Consider the following 18,042-nt stretch of genomic DNA (forward strand, 5'->3'; position numbering starts at 1 on the left):
ATCCACAAGGCCCAGGTAAAGCCAATGCCAGCCTGGGCATCATCACAAATGGACAGTGTGCCAATGACCAGCTTTCCATGTTCTAAAAGCAACAGCCTGTGACTCCCTTCCCCTCTCTTTGGACTCTAAAGTGGCTGTTGCTCGCTCCTCCTGCTTGGCCACTCATACCATGGAACCTTCTGTCACTCCAACTTGTCTCTGTGACTGGGTCACCCTTCTAGTTTCCCCCTAGACTTCAGGAAGCTTTCCCAAGAGCCAGAAACACATCCTATTCCCATGGAAACCTCTTCCTCCATCCAGACTATGCTGGGTAGAAACCAAGTTACCCAGAGGAATAGCATAAGGGTGAGATGCCAGTGTGCATGGCTGGAGTCAGTAGCAGATTTTGAGGAAAAAAAATAAATAAAAATTCAGCACTTTATTAATAATTACTGAATCTTGCCATAGTTTATAAATCACAGGAGAAAACAGCAGATTAGTCCATACATAATTCAATGTTCCGTTTTAAAGGAAAGGCAGAGGAAATTTAAAATGGAATCGACCAGGGTTTATGCTTGATTTGTATTGGTGAAATTTTCCATTTAGTTATCCATATTCTGAGAGATCACCCATCATTTGTCAGGTAGCTAGGACATTCAGCTAAGAAAAATATGCCCAACCAGAAACACCCAGTGTCATGCAATTGCTGTGGGATGGCTCAGAGGAAAATCAACAGCTTTAGGTTCTAATAACATCTTCATTCTGCTCAGAGGCTGGACATCCAAAAGACACCTTTGGGTTACTGTGGCTCCCAACTACCTTGCAAGTGAGCCAGCGGTCTAGAGACTGAGGCCTCCATGCCAATAGGACAGCCATAGAAGCATCTATACCAGGGTCTTTACATGTGAGCTTTTAAAAATGTTCATGCACGGCATCAGTCTGTACTAATTCATCTCTTGATGGCCTCTCCTGGGTTCTCAACCACCAGCTCCTTCTTGGAAACAAACTTGTGGAACCCAAGGTTTCTTCTGATTCCTGGCTGCTCAAAGTGAATGGACTTAAGGGAATCAGGATGCTGAGTCCTGTGACGAGGGCCCCCGAAGAAAGGGGGCAACCCTAGAGCTAGCTAATGAACCCTGGGCAAACCCCAGTTCTGGTTGGGCATATAGGAGCTCAGTGCCCCAGCCTGGAAAGTCAGAGAGTACTTACTGGTTTGAAGCATACTTACTGGTCTGTAAAGTATTAGAAGAGCCTTGGGTGGAAGGAGCTGTGTGAGTGCAAATTACCGTCATTATTACAACTTTCCGGCAAGACAAGACTTACAACCAAAACCCCGCCTTTTGCCTGAAAGGACCCCACCTTCGAGAGCTACAGTGGAGAATGAAGTTGGGAGGCTAACCATCTCCTGTCACTCAGTTCCATTACCTGTGTACTCTTCCTCATCCTCGGGAGTCTCTGCCTGAGGTGGTGGCCCAGCAACTTTGAGAGGCTCCAGCTCAGGGACTGAGAGCTCCAGCATCCGTGAGCGAGACTGATGGGAACTGAACGTGCGGTACGGGTGCTCCGCGGTGCCGTATAAAATGAGGCTCCACTCTTTCAACTTTCCTGGAAGACACCAAAACCACAGTTATCCCCCAAAGCTCTGAGACTGTGCATCAGCCTCCGTCACTCATAAGCATCAGATGCGGTCTGGCTTCCACTCCCACAGTAGGCTCTTTGCTGTGACTTCACGTCCGACTCACCGGTTGGCCAGGTGTGATGGCTGTTCTTGATTGTCAACTTGACTACATCTGGAATTATTTAAAACCCATGCAGCTGTGAGGGATCTTTCCTTAATTAAATCACTTAAAGTGTCCCCACTTTTATGTTCCCATTTCCGACTCACTTTTAAACTGGATCTTTTGAGGTGGTAAAATATAGTTAATCTGGACGACACCTTCTGCTGGCCGCCTATATAAAGGACATGGAAGAAGGAAGCTTGCTCTCTGTCTGCTTGCTCTCACTCTCACAGGCAAGTCCATTACTTCACTGGCCTTGGAGTTTCCATCTCTGGAATTCCAATGTCTACTGAAGACCAGCTGAGACATCCAGCCTCGTGGACTGAACAACTACCTGGACTCTTGGACTTTCTGTTAGTAGACAGCCACTGTTGGACTGGCCGGACTATAGCCTATAAGCCAGTGATTCTCAGCTGTAGGTGGTAACCCTTATGGCAAACCTCGGTCTCCAAAAATATTTACATTATGGCTCATAAGAGTAGCAAAATTAAAGTTATGAAGTAGCAATGAAAATAATTTTATGGTTGGGGGTTACCACAACATGTGGAACTATTAAAAGTTTGCAGCATTAGGAAGGTTGAGAACCACTGTTTTAAGCCATTTTAATAAATCCCTTTTCTATATATATTTGTTCATTTTATGAGTTCTATTACTCTAAAAGACACTGATTAATACAGATTTGGTACCAGAACTGATTCTAGAGCAACAGAAGTATAAGGATGATTTTTTTTTTTTTTTAGGTATCTGGAATAGGTCTTCCAATTTGCCAACACCTACAGCTACTGAAGCCTCTCCAGTTACTGAAACCTCTCCTAGAGAATACTGAAAGCCCATGGTGTGAACTACTTTACAAATATAAGGGGGCAATGCATTTGATTGACTGCACCCTGAAAGATCCAGGCTAAAATGAGTCTTACCACTTCAAATGATTTAGTTAAAAAAAAAAAAATCTCTCGTAAGTGTACCCAGACACATGGGTTTTAGTTAATTCCAGATGTCGTCAAGTTGACAACCAAGAATAGTCACCACAAGTACACCCCTTATAAGCTTGACACACAATCATATCTTCTTATGTCATGATTAATTTTCAAATGAAAACAATAACCAGGTCATAATCACACCTAACATGATATAACTATCCCTCAAACTGCCATAAATGCATTAGGAATTTAAGAATTTAAGTGGCAATGTCCCTTGAGGGACATTCTTATATAGCATCTCAAACTTAAATATGATGACCACCGATATTCTCTTAATTGATATTATATTATATGATAAAGAAATTGAGGAAAGAAGACACAAATAGCTGTACAAATACAACAAAATACAATAAACATTTATGACAACTATAATCCTTGTTTCTGTAACTGGTGACGTGGCCTTAACTAGTATTTAGAACTACCTTCCTCTACTCCCCATTCTGTATTTCCTCCACCCTCAGCAAGCACTTCAGCAGGTCTTGGATCTTTTCCTGGGGGAGTGACCCACACCTTCATTCCTGAAGGGTCTGTGCCCTTTGTCATCCTGCCTGAATTAGGATGTTGTAGTTTCCAACTGACTTTAATCACAGGACATGGTAGCACCAAGAGATGCCCTAAAGCAGTGGTTCTCAATCTTCCTAATGCTGTGACCCTTTAATATAGTTCCTCAGGTTGTAGTGACCCCAACCACAAAATTAGTTCGTTGCTACTTCATAACTGTAATCTTGTCACTGTTATGAATCGTAATGTAAATATCTGATGCATGACTCCAAATGGGTCATGACCCACATGTTGAGAACCACTGCAAAGGATCTCCTGCACTCCAGACATAATCTTCCTTACTTCCATTGTGGAGAAGCAATCCAATTTCCCCTTGGGAATCCGGATCAATCGCCCTTCCTAACACGGTTATTCCTTTCTTAGACAGCTGGCTCAAGGCCATCAGAAACCCAAGGTGGCCAGGGGGAAGTCTGAGCTTCCAGTGTCTCCTGGCAGGAGTGTTCCCTGCTCTGGAACTAAAACTTGTAGGCCAGTAGAACTGAAGGTCGAAGGGACAGGAAGCAAAAAATTTTCTAGTGAGTCACTAGGGGTGATTGTAAGTCTTTCCATGCCTTGATTCCTGGACCTGTGGATCCTGGCTATGGGAGAAGCCATACCTTATATTGGACACTGATTCAAAGCATAGACTACCTTCTAGAGAACCCCGCCCCAGTCTTCCAGGCTGTTGCCACCTAATTGGTGCTGTAACTGTGTCTTCAAAAGGCCATTCCATCTTTCTATCAGGCTGGCTAATAGATGACCAGGATGGTGGTGAACATGGTAAGACCTGCAGATTCCATGACCATGGGCCCATTGCTTCACTTCTCTGGTTGTGCAGTAAGTTCCTTGGTCAGAAGTGCTACTGTGTGGAATACCATGAGGGTAAATAAGGCATTTTGTAAGTCCACAATGGTGGTTTGGGCAGAAGTATTATATGTAGGAAAGGTAAATCCACAACCAGAATAAGTATCTACTCCAGAAAGGACAAAGCATTGTCCTTTCCACAGATAAAGTCATCCAGTGTAGTCAACCTGCTACCAGACTGCTGGCTGGTCACCCCGGGGAATGGTGCCACATCCGGGGCTCAGTGTTGGTCTCCACTGTTAAGAGATCTGGCACTCAGCAGCAGCTGTAGCCAGGTCAGTCTTGGTGAGTGGCAGTCCATGTTGTTGAGCTCATGCATAACCCCCATCTCTGCCACCATGGGCATTTTGTTCATGGGACCATTGGGCAGTGATGGGGATGGCTGGAGAAAGAGGCTGACTGTCCACAGAATGGGCCATCCCCCATTGGTCAACCAGGGAGGCTATATAGCAGGGGGGACCCTAGGATGACTGTGGCTTATAATAAGTTTTGGTTTTACTCAAGTATTGGGCAAGCCTCAATGAAACATTTCACTATTAGAATAAGAATTTATACTGTATCAAGCTGATGATAGAAAAATAAATAAATAAATAAATAAATAAATAAATAAATAAATAAATAAATAAATAAATAAAAAGAAAGAAAAAGGCATTTGCTCAATCAATAGTTGCATACAATGTACCAGGAGATGTGTTAATCTGCTCAAGCAAGGACACCACATCTGGTACAGCAGCTGCAATTGGAGTCACTACTTGATTGAGTTTGGGATAGTCAACTGTCATTCTCCACAATCCATCTGTCTTCTGCATTGGCCAGACAGGAGGGTTAAAGGGAGATGTGGTGGGAAGCACCACCCCTGCATCTTTCAAGTCCTTGATGGTGGCACTAACTTCTGCAGTTCCTCCAGGGATGCGGCATTGTTTTTGATTCACTATTTTCCCTGGCAGAGGCAGCTCTAAAGGCTTCCCTTTCCAACCACAGGCCAGGGAACCCCTGTGAGAGTTCTGCCAACTTCTAAGTATGTCTATCCTGATTATACCTCTTAGACTGGGGAAACAACCAAAGGAGGAATTTGGGGACCCACTAGACCCACGGTGAGTCAGACTTCAGCCAACATTCCATCAATCACCTGACCTCCACAAGCCCCTACTCTAACTGGAGGGCCACAGTGCTTCTTGGGATCTTCCAGAATCAGCATCAATTCAGAACCAGTATCCAATAGACCCCGGAAAGTCTGACTGTTTCCTTTCCCCAGTGTATAGTTACCTTGTAAAAGGCTGGAGGTCCCTCTGGGGAAGGATTTGGGAAAGGCTAACAGTAGAACTCTCAGGAATTTTATCAACGTCCGCACAGGAAACTGGCTGTTTCTTCATTCAAGGTGTTCTAGGTCTGCAAACTAGCTCAAATCTGGAAATTGTTTCATAGACTGAGAATACCTTTAGACACGATCCAATGAAGCCTTTCTTTTATTTGAGAATTTTTCTGCTTATACAGATCAAATAAAAATTCTGTAGGCATCTTATCTATTTCATGCCTGGAAACACCATGACTAATTAGCCGGTACCCAAGGTTCATATAGTCATGCCATCATAAAAATCACTTTGCCCATGCTGCCCATCACAATAACAATGATCGCCTTGACTTTGGCAATTCAGTGTTGTCACTGTGGGGCTCAATTAAAACCACTGCATTTAATTCAGCCAACTGAGCAGCAGCAACTCAGACCCTAAGGTCTGGCACAAGGAAAGGGCGACAACAAAGCTCTACAGATGTGCTGGTGGCCTCTCACCATTTTTGCGTCTATAGGAATCATGAAGGGCGTGTCTTCTGGGCCTTCTCATTGGGGAGGATTAGGTTTTATGCAGTGCACCCACTCTAACATTGCAGTTTTCCCGAGCCTTAGAATCCCTTCATCAACACTAAGCCAAGGTTTATCAGGCACCAACAACTCCTTTTTAGCATGCCAGCTTTTGATAAACGCTTCAGCCAACCATTCAAACAAACTTTGGATAATTTTTTCTTCAACTGTGCGAGCTTCCATATTAAACCTACAATCTCCACTCAGTTGGCCCATATCAATAAACTCAGCCTGATCCAATTTTATGGTTTTTTTTCACCATTATCCCACACCCTTAAAATCCATCCCCACACATATTCCCAGACTTCTGCTTGAAGGGATTAGCAAACTCATTAAGCTCTTTAGTAGTGTAGTACACCTCCTCATGGACTACACTTTCTTCCTCCCCTCTAGGACCTGCTTAGCCTTAAGTCTGGTTGTAGGTCTAGGGGCAACTATTGGTGGGCAGTGAGGGACATCAGTATTGTCTTGTCTGGCATCCCCTTCAGGGAAAGTCACTGTTGGTTCAGCAGACAATGAAGGATTGATTTCCTCAGTCAAAGGCAGAAAAGGCAATATTTCAGGGGCTGGGGCTGTGAGTACCTCTTCTGCTAAGGGAAGAGAGACTACTTCCCCAGGCAAGATAAACCCTTGAGATTCCCAGGATGCAAAGTTCTCAGGTTTAATATGGTCCTCCCACACATCCCCATCCCAAGTTACAGGATCTCAGTCTTGACCCACTAATGCCCTTACTTTAACCATGGACGCCTTCTGAGGCTGGTACTTGAATTTTCCCAGTAATTCAGCCAACCTTATAACGAGGGCTTTGGTTTGATTTTCTGCAACTTGAGCTCTGTAGAGAGAAGATTCTTTTCCAGAGCACACTTAGAAATCTCTAGACTGAGCTGGGTGGCAGTGGCGCATGCCTTTAATCCCAGCGCTTGGGAGGCAGAGCCAGGCAGATCTCTGTAAGTTTGAGGCCAGCCTGGTCTACAGAGCAAGATCCAGGACAGGCACCAAAACTACACAGAGAAACCCTGTCATGAAAAAAAAAAAGAAAGAAAGAAAGAAACCTCTAGACTGTCACGAGTATCTGCAGCCAGTCAATCTTATCACTGGGTTCTTTGTTGCCCTTTACTGTATTCTTTTTTTTCCCCTTCCCCAGAGCTGAGGCCCGAACCTAGGGCCTTGCACTTGCTAGGCAAGTGCTCTACAACTGAGCTAAATTCCCAACTCTTTACTGTATTCTGAAGTGCTAAAAGGGAATTTTATCAGGAGCTCATTCTTTTCCTTTCTCAGTTTATCCAGAGATGGTAGGAGCAACTGACCACCACCATCATTTTCTTTATTTTTCCACATTGTCAAAAGTTTTATATACAGAGTCACCAAATCTGTTGACTCTCATAGTTGGTGAGTTCACTTCTTTGGGATTCAAGCATATAGGGAAGACCCGCTGAGATACCCAGTCTCATGGACTGAGCAACTACTGGATTCTTGGACCTTCTGTTGGTAGACAGTCATTGTTGGACTAGCAGCCTGTAAGCCATTCACCCTATCAGTTCTGGTCCTCTAGAGACCCCTGACTAATACACCAGGTGAGCCTGCTGCCTGGGCCACAAACTGCTTTCCCTGGCCATCTCCTTCCTAAAAGCCAGGGTTCCTCTCTCCCTGAGCTGCCCTGCATCTCCTGAGCTGGATGGAGGGGGGCTGGCTGATTTGGACTCTGCTGCTCTAGAGGTCCTTTTGGCTCCTTGCCTCTTTTTACTGCAGCTGCCTTTGAAGATGCTCTGCCCCCAAAACTGGCACTAGCTAGTTATCTGCCCCTCTGGGACAGACTAGGTACCAGCCTTGGCGAGAAGCCTTGTCAGTTGGCCTCCTATGGGACACTAGGTTGCACTCAAGGGCCCTTCTATTTGGGTCCTCCACTCCAAAGCATAAAGGAATTTGGTCTCTGGCTTGTCGCTCTGTAACCGGCCCAGGTAAGGTCTGGGGATGGGAGGTGAGAGAAATCCTGGGGACAAACCCAATGGATACGAAGCTGGAGCATGGAAACCGTGTTTGTAAACAGGAAGGCAAGTGGCAAGTTTGGGTTTCCTGCAAGGGGCATGTAACTTGGGGTATAGGGAGGCTGGAGTAGGACAGTAGGTTACCCAGCCTGTGACTGGGGACGGTGGGGACCGTGCTCCACCTTCCTCTCCCAAGTGGAAACAGCAGCCATGTAGCTAGGAATGCTGAAGCGTGAAGGGAAGTAGGATACCCAAACTGGGATTCCCAGGTGCTTTCTGTGGGTGTGCACATGGTGATGCTGGACATGGAGCCTTGTACACACTATGCAAGTGCTCTAGCACGGAGTCACCAACACACCATCGGGTGAACTCCTGATGTCACAAAAACACACTACAAGCTAAGTAACAGACTTCTGTGGGCTAAGTCACCCTTGTAGGGCTTCTTTCCTGACAACAGCATCCCTGGCAACCATGTTGAGGAGGAGCAGAGGTGAGGGATAGCACTGTGCTCATCCTTTGGGGTGTATGCAATTTGGCTGTCACTTCCTTCATTCGTCCTGACATTTCTTTGCTACAAAGGCAGACACCTCCCTCTAGAGACCTGTGCAGAGACATCTTCTCAATGTGGGCAGCTCAGGGCAGCTCAGCCAGGACAACTGTATCTTTTGCTCCAATAGACATCTCTTAGGCTCACTAAATCCCAGCAGAGAGGACTCGGGCTCATCAGTGTACCACACACCCCTATGACTCCCCCGGGTTCTAGAAGAGCAGTAGCCCTGGGTGAGTGACAGCCACGGCTGGCCTGCAGTTCACCATGCCACAGTGTGGTGGTCAGTGACATGTGTGGGCTCATTTGTAACCGTGTTTTGTTTTGGCCAGTCCTAAGTTGACAGCCTCCAAACCACACCGGCTCTCTTCTAAACGCGTCCCCTCCAAAGTTCAAGTGTTGTAAACAGAATCCCCCAGTTCATAACAACAACATCTGGAGACGCATTTGGGAAGATAACGAGGAGTAGATTATCTAATAACGGTCAGGCCCCATGCCGGCATTAGGAGATGTGTAAGTAGACGAACGAAGCGAGAGCGGAGCCAGCACACTAGCTCTGACTCACCACGGGATGCCCTCCTCCACACTGTGATGCAGCAAAAAGGTTTCACCAGATGCTGGCGACATACCCTTGGACTTTCTAGCTTCCAGAGAACCACAAACCAAGCAAACCTCTAATCATTGTGAATGACTCAACCTCGGGTATTTTGTTATAGCCACCCAAGACAGATTTAGGCCTTGCCCCATGTCAGACCCCGCATCGCCTGAGGCTGGCTTGGCCTGGGCAGCATTAGAGGATGTATACAGGCAGGGTCCTTCTACTTGACGAAGTGGACCTCTTCCTAGTGCATGGACTTCCAAAGGGTCTAGCTGCTTGAGACACATAGTGGCTTAGTCCCTTTACATGTTCCACAGGCGCACACGTGACTGTGGCACTGAGTGCCTCACACAGCTCCGGGTGCAGAAAGCTCAGCCATGCAATGGCTTTATCCATCCCGAACTCCTTAGGATCAAATTAAAGCTCTATTTCAAACCGCGAAGGCGTCTGGGCTCTTTAACTACGGCGTGATGAACGGTGATTACAGAGTGACTGTGGTAACTGAAGGACAGAGCCCAAAGGCTCTGTAAACCGTCCTTTAACCAGGAGTTATTTTGGTCCTATAGGATGTCTCCAGAAACACCCACAAAAAGCCACCTCACTGAAATCAGAGTCTTATTTTGGGAGAGAGTTTCAGTCGGACAAACAAAAGGAGCTGCTCTGTCTTCAGGATCAATAGTGTCCAGTGTGGAGGAGGAGATAGAGGAAAGCCTTCCCAGGAACCACCCTGCAGGAAGGGGCAGAAGGGAAGCTACCACTCAGGAATGGAAGAGAGACTTCATTTTCCTTAAATCCACAAACACCCACCATATTTCCTGTTCACATCTACAAATTCCAAAAAGCATAATTAAAAAAAAAACACAACCCAACCCAACAGACAAAGCAGATAAATGTCGAAGAAGAAAAGGCAGGGAGCAGTAGGTACATGTGGGGTCTGTTTCCACATAGGATGCATACTTGGAGGCCTCAAACCTAGTTACAAAAGCAAGACAGAGCCTCCCTGCCAGAGGGTGACGACAGAGCCTCATGCTGTGCTCACGCACTCTGTGAGGCATCGTTTGTCTTTGTTTGCAGCCTTGGGAACTGAACATCTAGGGCTTTGCACATCCTAGGAAGCCCTCTACCACTGAGCTATAGCCCTAGCCCAAGTGTTTGACTGTGTGTGTGTGTGTGTGTGTGTGTGTGTGTGCATGTATGTGTGGAGTCCAGAGTGCCACACTAGGTGTTTTGCTCACTTGCTCCCCCCTTCTTGTTTCTGAGGCAGGGTCTCTCACTGAACTTGGAGCTCACTGGTTGGGCAAGACTCTCTGGCTAGCAAGCTCCAGGGATCTGCCTACTGCTGCCCTCCCCAGGGCTGCGTTTCAGATGCACCTCAGCACCTGGCTTTTAGGTGGATGTGGTGATCCAAACTCAGATCCCTTATACTTACGCAGCAAGAAATTTTCTGACTGAGCCATCTGTTCACCCCACAAGTGCTTTATCCTTACTCACGCACATATGAACACATATACTCCCTTTATTAACACATCTCGTAGCCCCCGCTGTGCCCTGCTTTTTCTACTAGCTGTGCACCGTGGCGGTCATTCTCGTGCTACACTGCAGAGACGGGGTGTGATTGACTTACATGGTCCCCCGTGGGTGGCACTTAGGTTGTTTCCGAACCGGTAAAATCGCACATCGTGCTGTGACCTTGCAACCTATGGTGCCAACTTTGGTCATACAAGGAGGGGTGCAGAGAGGTAGATGGTGTGCATCCTGGCCGTGCTCGCTACTAGCGAGGTAACATTCGGGAGAGCTGCTTCATCTCTGCTCATTAGTTTCCGCATCTAGAGAAGAGTGATAGCAATTCTATGCCTCAGGATACCAGCTGGCACAGAGCAACTGCCACCACAGTACGCGACAAGCAAAATCTGGTGAACCTGTCATTTTGTGTCTTGTTTTGAGGTAGGATCTCAGTGGCTCCTCCTCCTTGGGCCTTCTGTGTGCTGGAACTACATTTGCATCCTGCCATGCTCGGCTCACTTTGCGTCTTCCTAAGTGTCCTTGCAGGCTACACTCTTGAAAGCAAGACTGAGTCTTAAAAGGGCTGTGTCCCCTCCCAGCCTGAGCCTGTCAGCGTAACAACTCTGAGGGGTTAACCTTGCATCTCTCGGCTGTGAGCAGTTGAGCAGCTTTTCGAACGATTAAGCGCGCACACTTTCCTGATTTGACTTGATAAAAAATTGTAGGCAGTTTATTCGCTCAGAAATGTACTTGAACTGTTTGCTCAAAACAAATGCTGAGTCTTCAAAGATGTGTCAAAGCACACTGAAGCCACATCGGCAGTGAGCCAAGGGGAGCAAGAGGCGTTTTTGCTCACGGCTGCTCTGTAGTTTCGTTCTGTCTATCTGCAATATGTTTATGAGTGCCTCTGAGGACCCAGGTAGCATGCTAAGAAATCATGGCTCCGAGAAGAAGGGTTGCAGCACAGGAAATGAGTTTGCAGGGGAAGGCAGTAGGGCCACAGGAACCCTACATATGCCCCCATAGTACAATGCCTTTTCCTAATAGGTATGATTTCTACAACCTGTCCTAAGGTTACATGCCAAGTTTGAATGCATGGCTTTCTCTTTTCTTGTACATTGGTGCTGTTTTTACTTTCCTGCCTTCATAAAGACATAAAGACATAAAGGCAACTGTTCCAGGGGCTGAATAGATGGCCTGCTGGCTCAGAGTGCTCGCTGCTCTTGCAGAGGAGCCAAGTGGCTTCCCAGCACCATGTCATGTGACTCATAGCTGCCTGTATCTAGTGGATCTGATGCCCTCTTCTGGCCTCCACAGCATCTGCACTTGTGTGCACAAACCTACACACATAGGCACACAAAAATTAAAATAAATCTTAAAAAATAAGGCTATTCCACACAGGGCATAAAACACATGGGAGGAATTTGAAGATGACTCTTTAAAAAAGTTATTTTTCTGCTACTTATAGAAGACAGATCATTAGACATTGATGCACATAAAAAGGAAAATAGAAGTCATTCATTGCTGCTCTGGCATGGGTTTTGCAGGTTACTTTTTATGCATGGGTATTTCCATGCATGTGCATTTCTATCTTGCATGCCATTTCCTTCCCACTCAGTGCTACATGATATCTACTGCATTCAGGAATTATTTATCTACTAGTTCATTGTTTCCAGGAATGTGCCTTTCTTAGTTGGGTATCAGCTTTAGTATATGGCAAGTGTCTGTCAAACAACTGATGTTCTACACATGTTCATAAGATGGTAAGTTAATAGCTAAAAACATCAGAGTTTTTCTTTTAAAGGAAATTATTTCACTACATGAATAGCGCTCTCTCTCTCTCTCTCTCTCTCTCTCTCTCTCTCTCTCTCTCTCTCTCAGCACTTGGCTACAGTACAGGCAACTTTCTCTGGGTGGATTCCCTCAAGCAGAACCACTGGGTCAGATACTAAGACATCATGGAGGCTTTCATCACCTACTGCCAGAAGCCACACACACCTTCCTGGATTCAAAAGCACCCAGGGGAATGAACAGAGACATCTGGGAAATCCAGTTCCTGCAATAACCAAATCTTGCCTATGGTCCCTTCTCCAGTCCCCACTGTCACTGAATCAGTCAGGTCAGACACTTGGGACTCAGCAAAGCACATCCAGGAAGGAAGAGCTGCTCCAAGGTCCTAGTTTGGGGGGGGGACGAAGGAGGCGTTTTCCTCATTTCAAGTTTAACATGTCCCTCACCTACTGCACCCCTCCCCGGGAATGTGTGAGGACGCAGTTCCCAGAGGCCATGCTCTCATTGGGAAGGTGAGATGGGAAAATGAGAAAGGATCGAGGAAGAGAAGGCAGGCACATGCAGGGCTCCTCCATGTCAGCCCGGCTCCACACTTACCAGAATGGCTGCCAAGAGGCAGCTGTAGGATTTGGCCCTCCTTTGAGCAAAGCATTTAACTAGAAGGTCTGAGTCCTTTAGGTCACCAAGAAGCATGCTCGAGTCCACTGTGGCAAAATCCCAACTAGTACCACACAGCTGTTTCTAGAAGGGTCTGAAAAGATGTCCCCGACTATATGCTTTGGCTATTTTGACATCAGATTCCTGAGATCGCAGGAGAAAGACAGTCAAGCCCACCTGCTTACACGCTGGGGCTGGCACCTGGTAGTGATGCTGCTGCCCAGTGCCAACAACGGAACCTGGGTGACTGTAATTGCCGGAGGCCAAGGATAATCCCTGGCTAATGCCACTGGAGGCTGCCAATCAACAGCTTTCACTCCATCCATTATCTTCCCAATGCACTTCCCCTGGATGAATGAAATTCCCAACAAGCAAACAGGATTACTCCTATTTTTCAAAGAAAGAACCAATATTAACAGAGGACTGAGGTTGAGCTCGCCAGTATAGGAAAGTGCCAGCAGTCATGAAGCTTTTCTTTGCCCAGATTTTTGAAGTAATCCTTAAAGATCCCTGAGAGAGGAATTTATAACTGGAGACAACATGGGGCATGATGGGAGAGGTTCTGAGGGATTGTAACTACGAGCTAAAAGTTTGAATGCCTAGCCTTTCTTGCTTATACAAGAAGTTATTAACAATTAAGACTCTTATTGAATCTCCCACACTCCCAGGTTTCACCCATGCAGCAAGAAATACTTTAGTTGAAACACAATAAAGGAAGAAAGGGCTAGAAAATCAAGTATGTAAGTTCCAGTTTAATGCTTCAATGAATGGTTTTTTTTCTTTTCTTTCCTTCTGGGGTCCAGGGAACTAGTCACCCGAGAGCTACACTCAAGTCACAAAGTTTAAGAGCCAAGGTTTGGGTGGAAGGAAAGAAGGCTGTGCACACCCATTTATAAGAATACACAAGAATACCTCACAAAGGTCAGTTTTATGGTGTGTGAATTATAACTCAAAGAGTCTGTTATTCAAAATACCGTGTATGTACTATATCCACATGGTTGCCATCCATAGCAACATTTACTCAATAAACCTAACACATAACTTGAAATGTTTTTAAATCCTCGTTATGGAAAGTAAAAGGAAGAAGATAAAGGACATCAAGAAAATGGCTTGGAAGAGGGCATACATGCCCCCCCACACACACACGAGAGAGAGAGAGAGAGAGAGAGAGAGAGAGAGAGAGAGAGAGAGAGAGAGAGAGAGAGAGAGAGAGAGGGAGAGAGAGGGAGAGAGAGAGAGAGAGAGAGAGAGAGAGAGAGAACGCCCGTGAGAGAGTTTTCCCCTGGATTTTGTAGTCATAAAATCCCTGAACGATGATGTTTCAAATGCCAGAAGGGTCCAAGAATTTTAGACTCCAGTTGTTTGGGTGAAAGAAGCATCAGTAGGAATATGGCCTTGAGAACCCCAGTGGATGCTGGGAACTGCGGACAGCCCTGTTCTGTGGAGACACTGTTCTCCTATTGCATTCATTCACACCCATGTTGAATGCCGCCGCCATCTGAACTAAGCACCTGGCTTGCACTGTGGCTGTCACTTCTACAAAGATCAACAGCAAAATCAGTGAAACCAGTAAGAGCATTCCCTTTTCACAATTTTACGGCTGGAGAAGTCATTTTTATTGTAGAACACAACAACCTCGGCATACCTTTATCTTAGGTGAAGAACTTCTACCTTCACGCCTAAAGGAAGCACTTGGTGGCTTCTCTTTGGGACATCGAATCTCCAGCCTCACTCTGCTTATGCTTTAGGGCCTTTATGAACTGGATGACAGTTCATTGAACATAAACACTGTATTCAAATGCTGAGACAGTTACCTCGATAACCTAAACCAATGACTAACAAGAGGGTAGTGTATCTATCCAGTGTGAATACACTGGGTAAAGGGAAGAGTCACACCTTCACCTGGATGGACCAGGAGTTCATCACCCTGCTCAGAACAGCACATGCTTGAAAGTTTATGAACTGCAAACGGATGGAATTTTTCATTAAATATTTCCAGAGCATAGCTGATTATGAATAACTGAAAGCAATGTGGTTTGAATGAAAAATGTCCCTCATAGGCTCATGCATTTGAACACTCGGTCTCCAACAGATGGCACTGTTCGGGCCAGTTACAGAACCTTGCTGGAGGAAGCATGTCATTGGGGGTGGGCTGGCCCCACTCATTGACTTTGCTTTGTTTTCCATATGCAGATGTGGTGCGATCAGCCAGCTTGCTGCTCATGCTATCACGCTTTCTTTGCCAGCTGCCACATTTTCCCCGCCATGATGGACTGTATCCCTCCCCTTTCTCCTTTAAGTTAGCATTGTTGGGGTATTTTATCAGCAATAGAAATAAATGAATACACCCAGGGAAACAAAATTGTCGCTTTGGAGACTACTGTACATGCTGGCTAATGAGCAGTACCTGAGTATGCCAGTACACTTGACGCTCTTCTTAGTGGCCCTCTCAAGTTTGACACTGGGGTACCATCTTTAAATTAGTTAATTTGGTCATTAATTTTGTGATGATGCCATGGAAACCAGAGATTCACACATGCTGGTAGGCAAGTGCTCTACCTGTGTGTTAACCCTAAGATCCTTTGAATTCCTGAGGTGTAGGGGTTGAGATAGTGTTCTGTGCAGCACAGGGTAGCCTTGACCTTTCTCTCCCCAATTCCTGGTTCTGGGATGGCAGGCATATGCCATCCCATCCTGTGGGAATGCCATCTGGGAAAGAGTAAGTGAAGTTTGAAAATCTCAGATAATGCTCTGAGGTTTACAACAGATCAGCACCTTCTTTGTTCCCTTCTCCCTCTTGGGATCCTACTGACCCACCATATACAGCTTCCTTTAATACTCTGGACAGCCTTCCCGGGCATTCACACCAGATTCCAAATGTTCTCCTGCACCATCCCCTCCCTTGGCTTCACACGCTGCCCGACACTGTCCCACCTCGGATGTGAGAACCCAGTTCTCTCACACCACCCTGCACATGCTCAGCTCCCCACTTCCCTTCCCTTCCCAGTCTTCTAACCCAAGTCCTTCACTCAATATTCAGCACCTCATCTTCAGCCTCATCTCATTTTCTGGGGCGAGGGTTGATCCTTCCAGTTTACTCTCTCATTTAGCTACCTTTTTTGTTGTTGTTGTTGTTTGTTTTCTTGTTTTAAACAAAACCTTACTATGTTGCTCTGGTTAGCCTTGAATTCATGGGCTGAAATGGTCCTCCTGCCTCAGCCTACTGAGCAGCTGGGACCATAGGGTATGCTACCACACTCAACTGGACTCCAGCTTGGATTTTTTTTTTTAAATTTCCATGTCCTATTTATGTTTTAAAGGCATTTATCCTCTGGTGTTCATATAAAGACTGCAGCGGCTGGCTCCTGTTTTACTGCTGACATGCTTGTAGCTTTCTAAAGTTTCCTTTTGCTGCCTGAATTGCCCTTTTCCCTTGCCAAGTTTATTCTCTGCTAGCATTTGTTTCTGCTTTAATATTGGATAACTCCCTCAAATGCCTGGCGGGTTCCTGGGCATCCTCCTCTTATATTTACTAGCAAGGCAATAAAAAAGCTGATTGGGAGTTCTCCTGTGTTCCTGCAACATGGAACTGTGCCATTTGTCTGTTTATTCATTTTGTATAACAACAGACTTGCTAGCTTGAAGTGTGCGAGCATGCTAGTTGGCTCCAATGTAAATAACATCCACATGGCAAATGCAAACACTTTCCATGGAAAACAATAGAGGTCAGATGAAGATGTAGTATCTTTAAAGAATAAACAAAACATTTTGCCAAGTCAGACTCTATATCTAATCCAAAATTGAAATAAAGGCATTTATACATATATCAAGCAAAGCTGAGTGAATGCACCGCCAGCAGACCAGCATGCCAAATGCCAAGCGATGGTGAAGGAACACACCTGTGATTCTGGCCCTTGGGAGGCTGAGGCAGGAGGAGTGTGAGTTCCAGGCCAGTTACCGGCTACCTAGGAGATCTGTCTCCTAAATGGTAAAGGGAATTCTTCAAGTGGAGGGAACAATGACACCAGGCAAGAACTTGGATCTAGAAAAGACATGAAAAAGCAGCCCTGGAAATGGCAGATTGGTGGAAAATACTGAAGCATGGGGGTTTCCTTCTCTTAATTTCTCTCTCTCTTCACTCTGTGTGGGTAGACCAGTAGTCTCTGTCTGGTGTCCTCTTCTGTTGCTCTCTATCTGATTTTTAAGGCAAGGTCTCACTCAACCTAGAACTTACCAAGTTGGCAAGAGTAGCTGGCCAGTGAGCCCCATAGGGATCTTCCTATCCCTTCCTCCCGCACGCTAGGATTACTGGCATGTGCCACCGTGACTAGCTCCTCCTCCTCCTCCTCCTCCTCCTCCTCCTTAAGATGGATGTCGGGGGATCCGAACTAAGGTCCCATGCTTGCTTGGCAAGCACCTTACTGACTGAGTCATCTCCCCGGTGCCTCCTCTTTACTTTAGGGCATCTTAAAGGGAAAGACAACACAGAAACCAAACACTCCCTTCTTTTCCTGCATCACTGGAAGATGAAGTTTGTCATGCACAGAGGACAAGATGCCCTTCCTACTTCCCCTGCTGCGCGTACACACACACACACACACACACACGCACGCACGCACGCACGCACGCACGCACGCACGCACGCACGCACGCACGCGCGCGCGCGCACACACACACACAGAGCACAGAGGAGAGAAGAGAGGGCAGAAGCTGCTGCTCGGAGCCCTTACACCTTACCTTTGTGGTGAGTGAGGAGTTTTAGGTCAGTTCTAACTGAACTGTAAAACATTTGGTGCATTTGTAATCCTACCACTACTGCTCAGAGTGCAGCTAAAAAGCCAATGCAGGAAATAAGACAATTTTTAAAATATTTGATTAATCCAAAATACGGCAAGAAAAGCAGACCAGAGTACATGACTTTAAAAAGGCAATTGGATTTCGTTGTGTTGAAACTGACTTGAA

At 46.0% G+C, this 18,042-nt stretch overlaps 1 protein-coding gene across 1 annotated transcript in view; it reads right to left on the reverse strand.

Moving 5' to 3' along the window:
* The window catches only part of Pcsk6 (proprotein convertase subtilisin/kexin type 6), a 166,333-nt gene that overhangs the window by 25,650 nt on the left and 122,641 nt on the right, over positions 1 to 18,042 (reverse strand). The window contains exons 13-14 of the mRNA XM_059271958.1: positions 1,405 to 1,584; positions 1,208 to 1,246 (exon numbers count right to left, since the gene is read on the reverse strand). Coding sequence (XP_059127941.1) covers positions 1,208 to 1,246; positions 1,405 to 1,584 — 219 coding nt within the window. The remainder of the gene's footprint in view (positions 1 to 1,207; positions 1,247 to 1,404; positions 1,585 to 18,042) is intronic.

Source organism: Peromyscus eremicus, chromosome 1 (assembly GCF_949786415.1).
Source record: "Peromyscus eremicus chromosome 1, PerEre_H2_v1, whole genome shotgun sequence".
NCBI classification, from domain to species: domain Eukaryota; kingdom Metazoa; phylum Chordata; class Mammalia; order Rodentia; family Cricetidae; genus Peromyscus; species Peromyscus eremicus.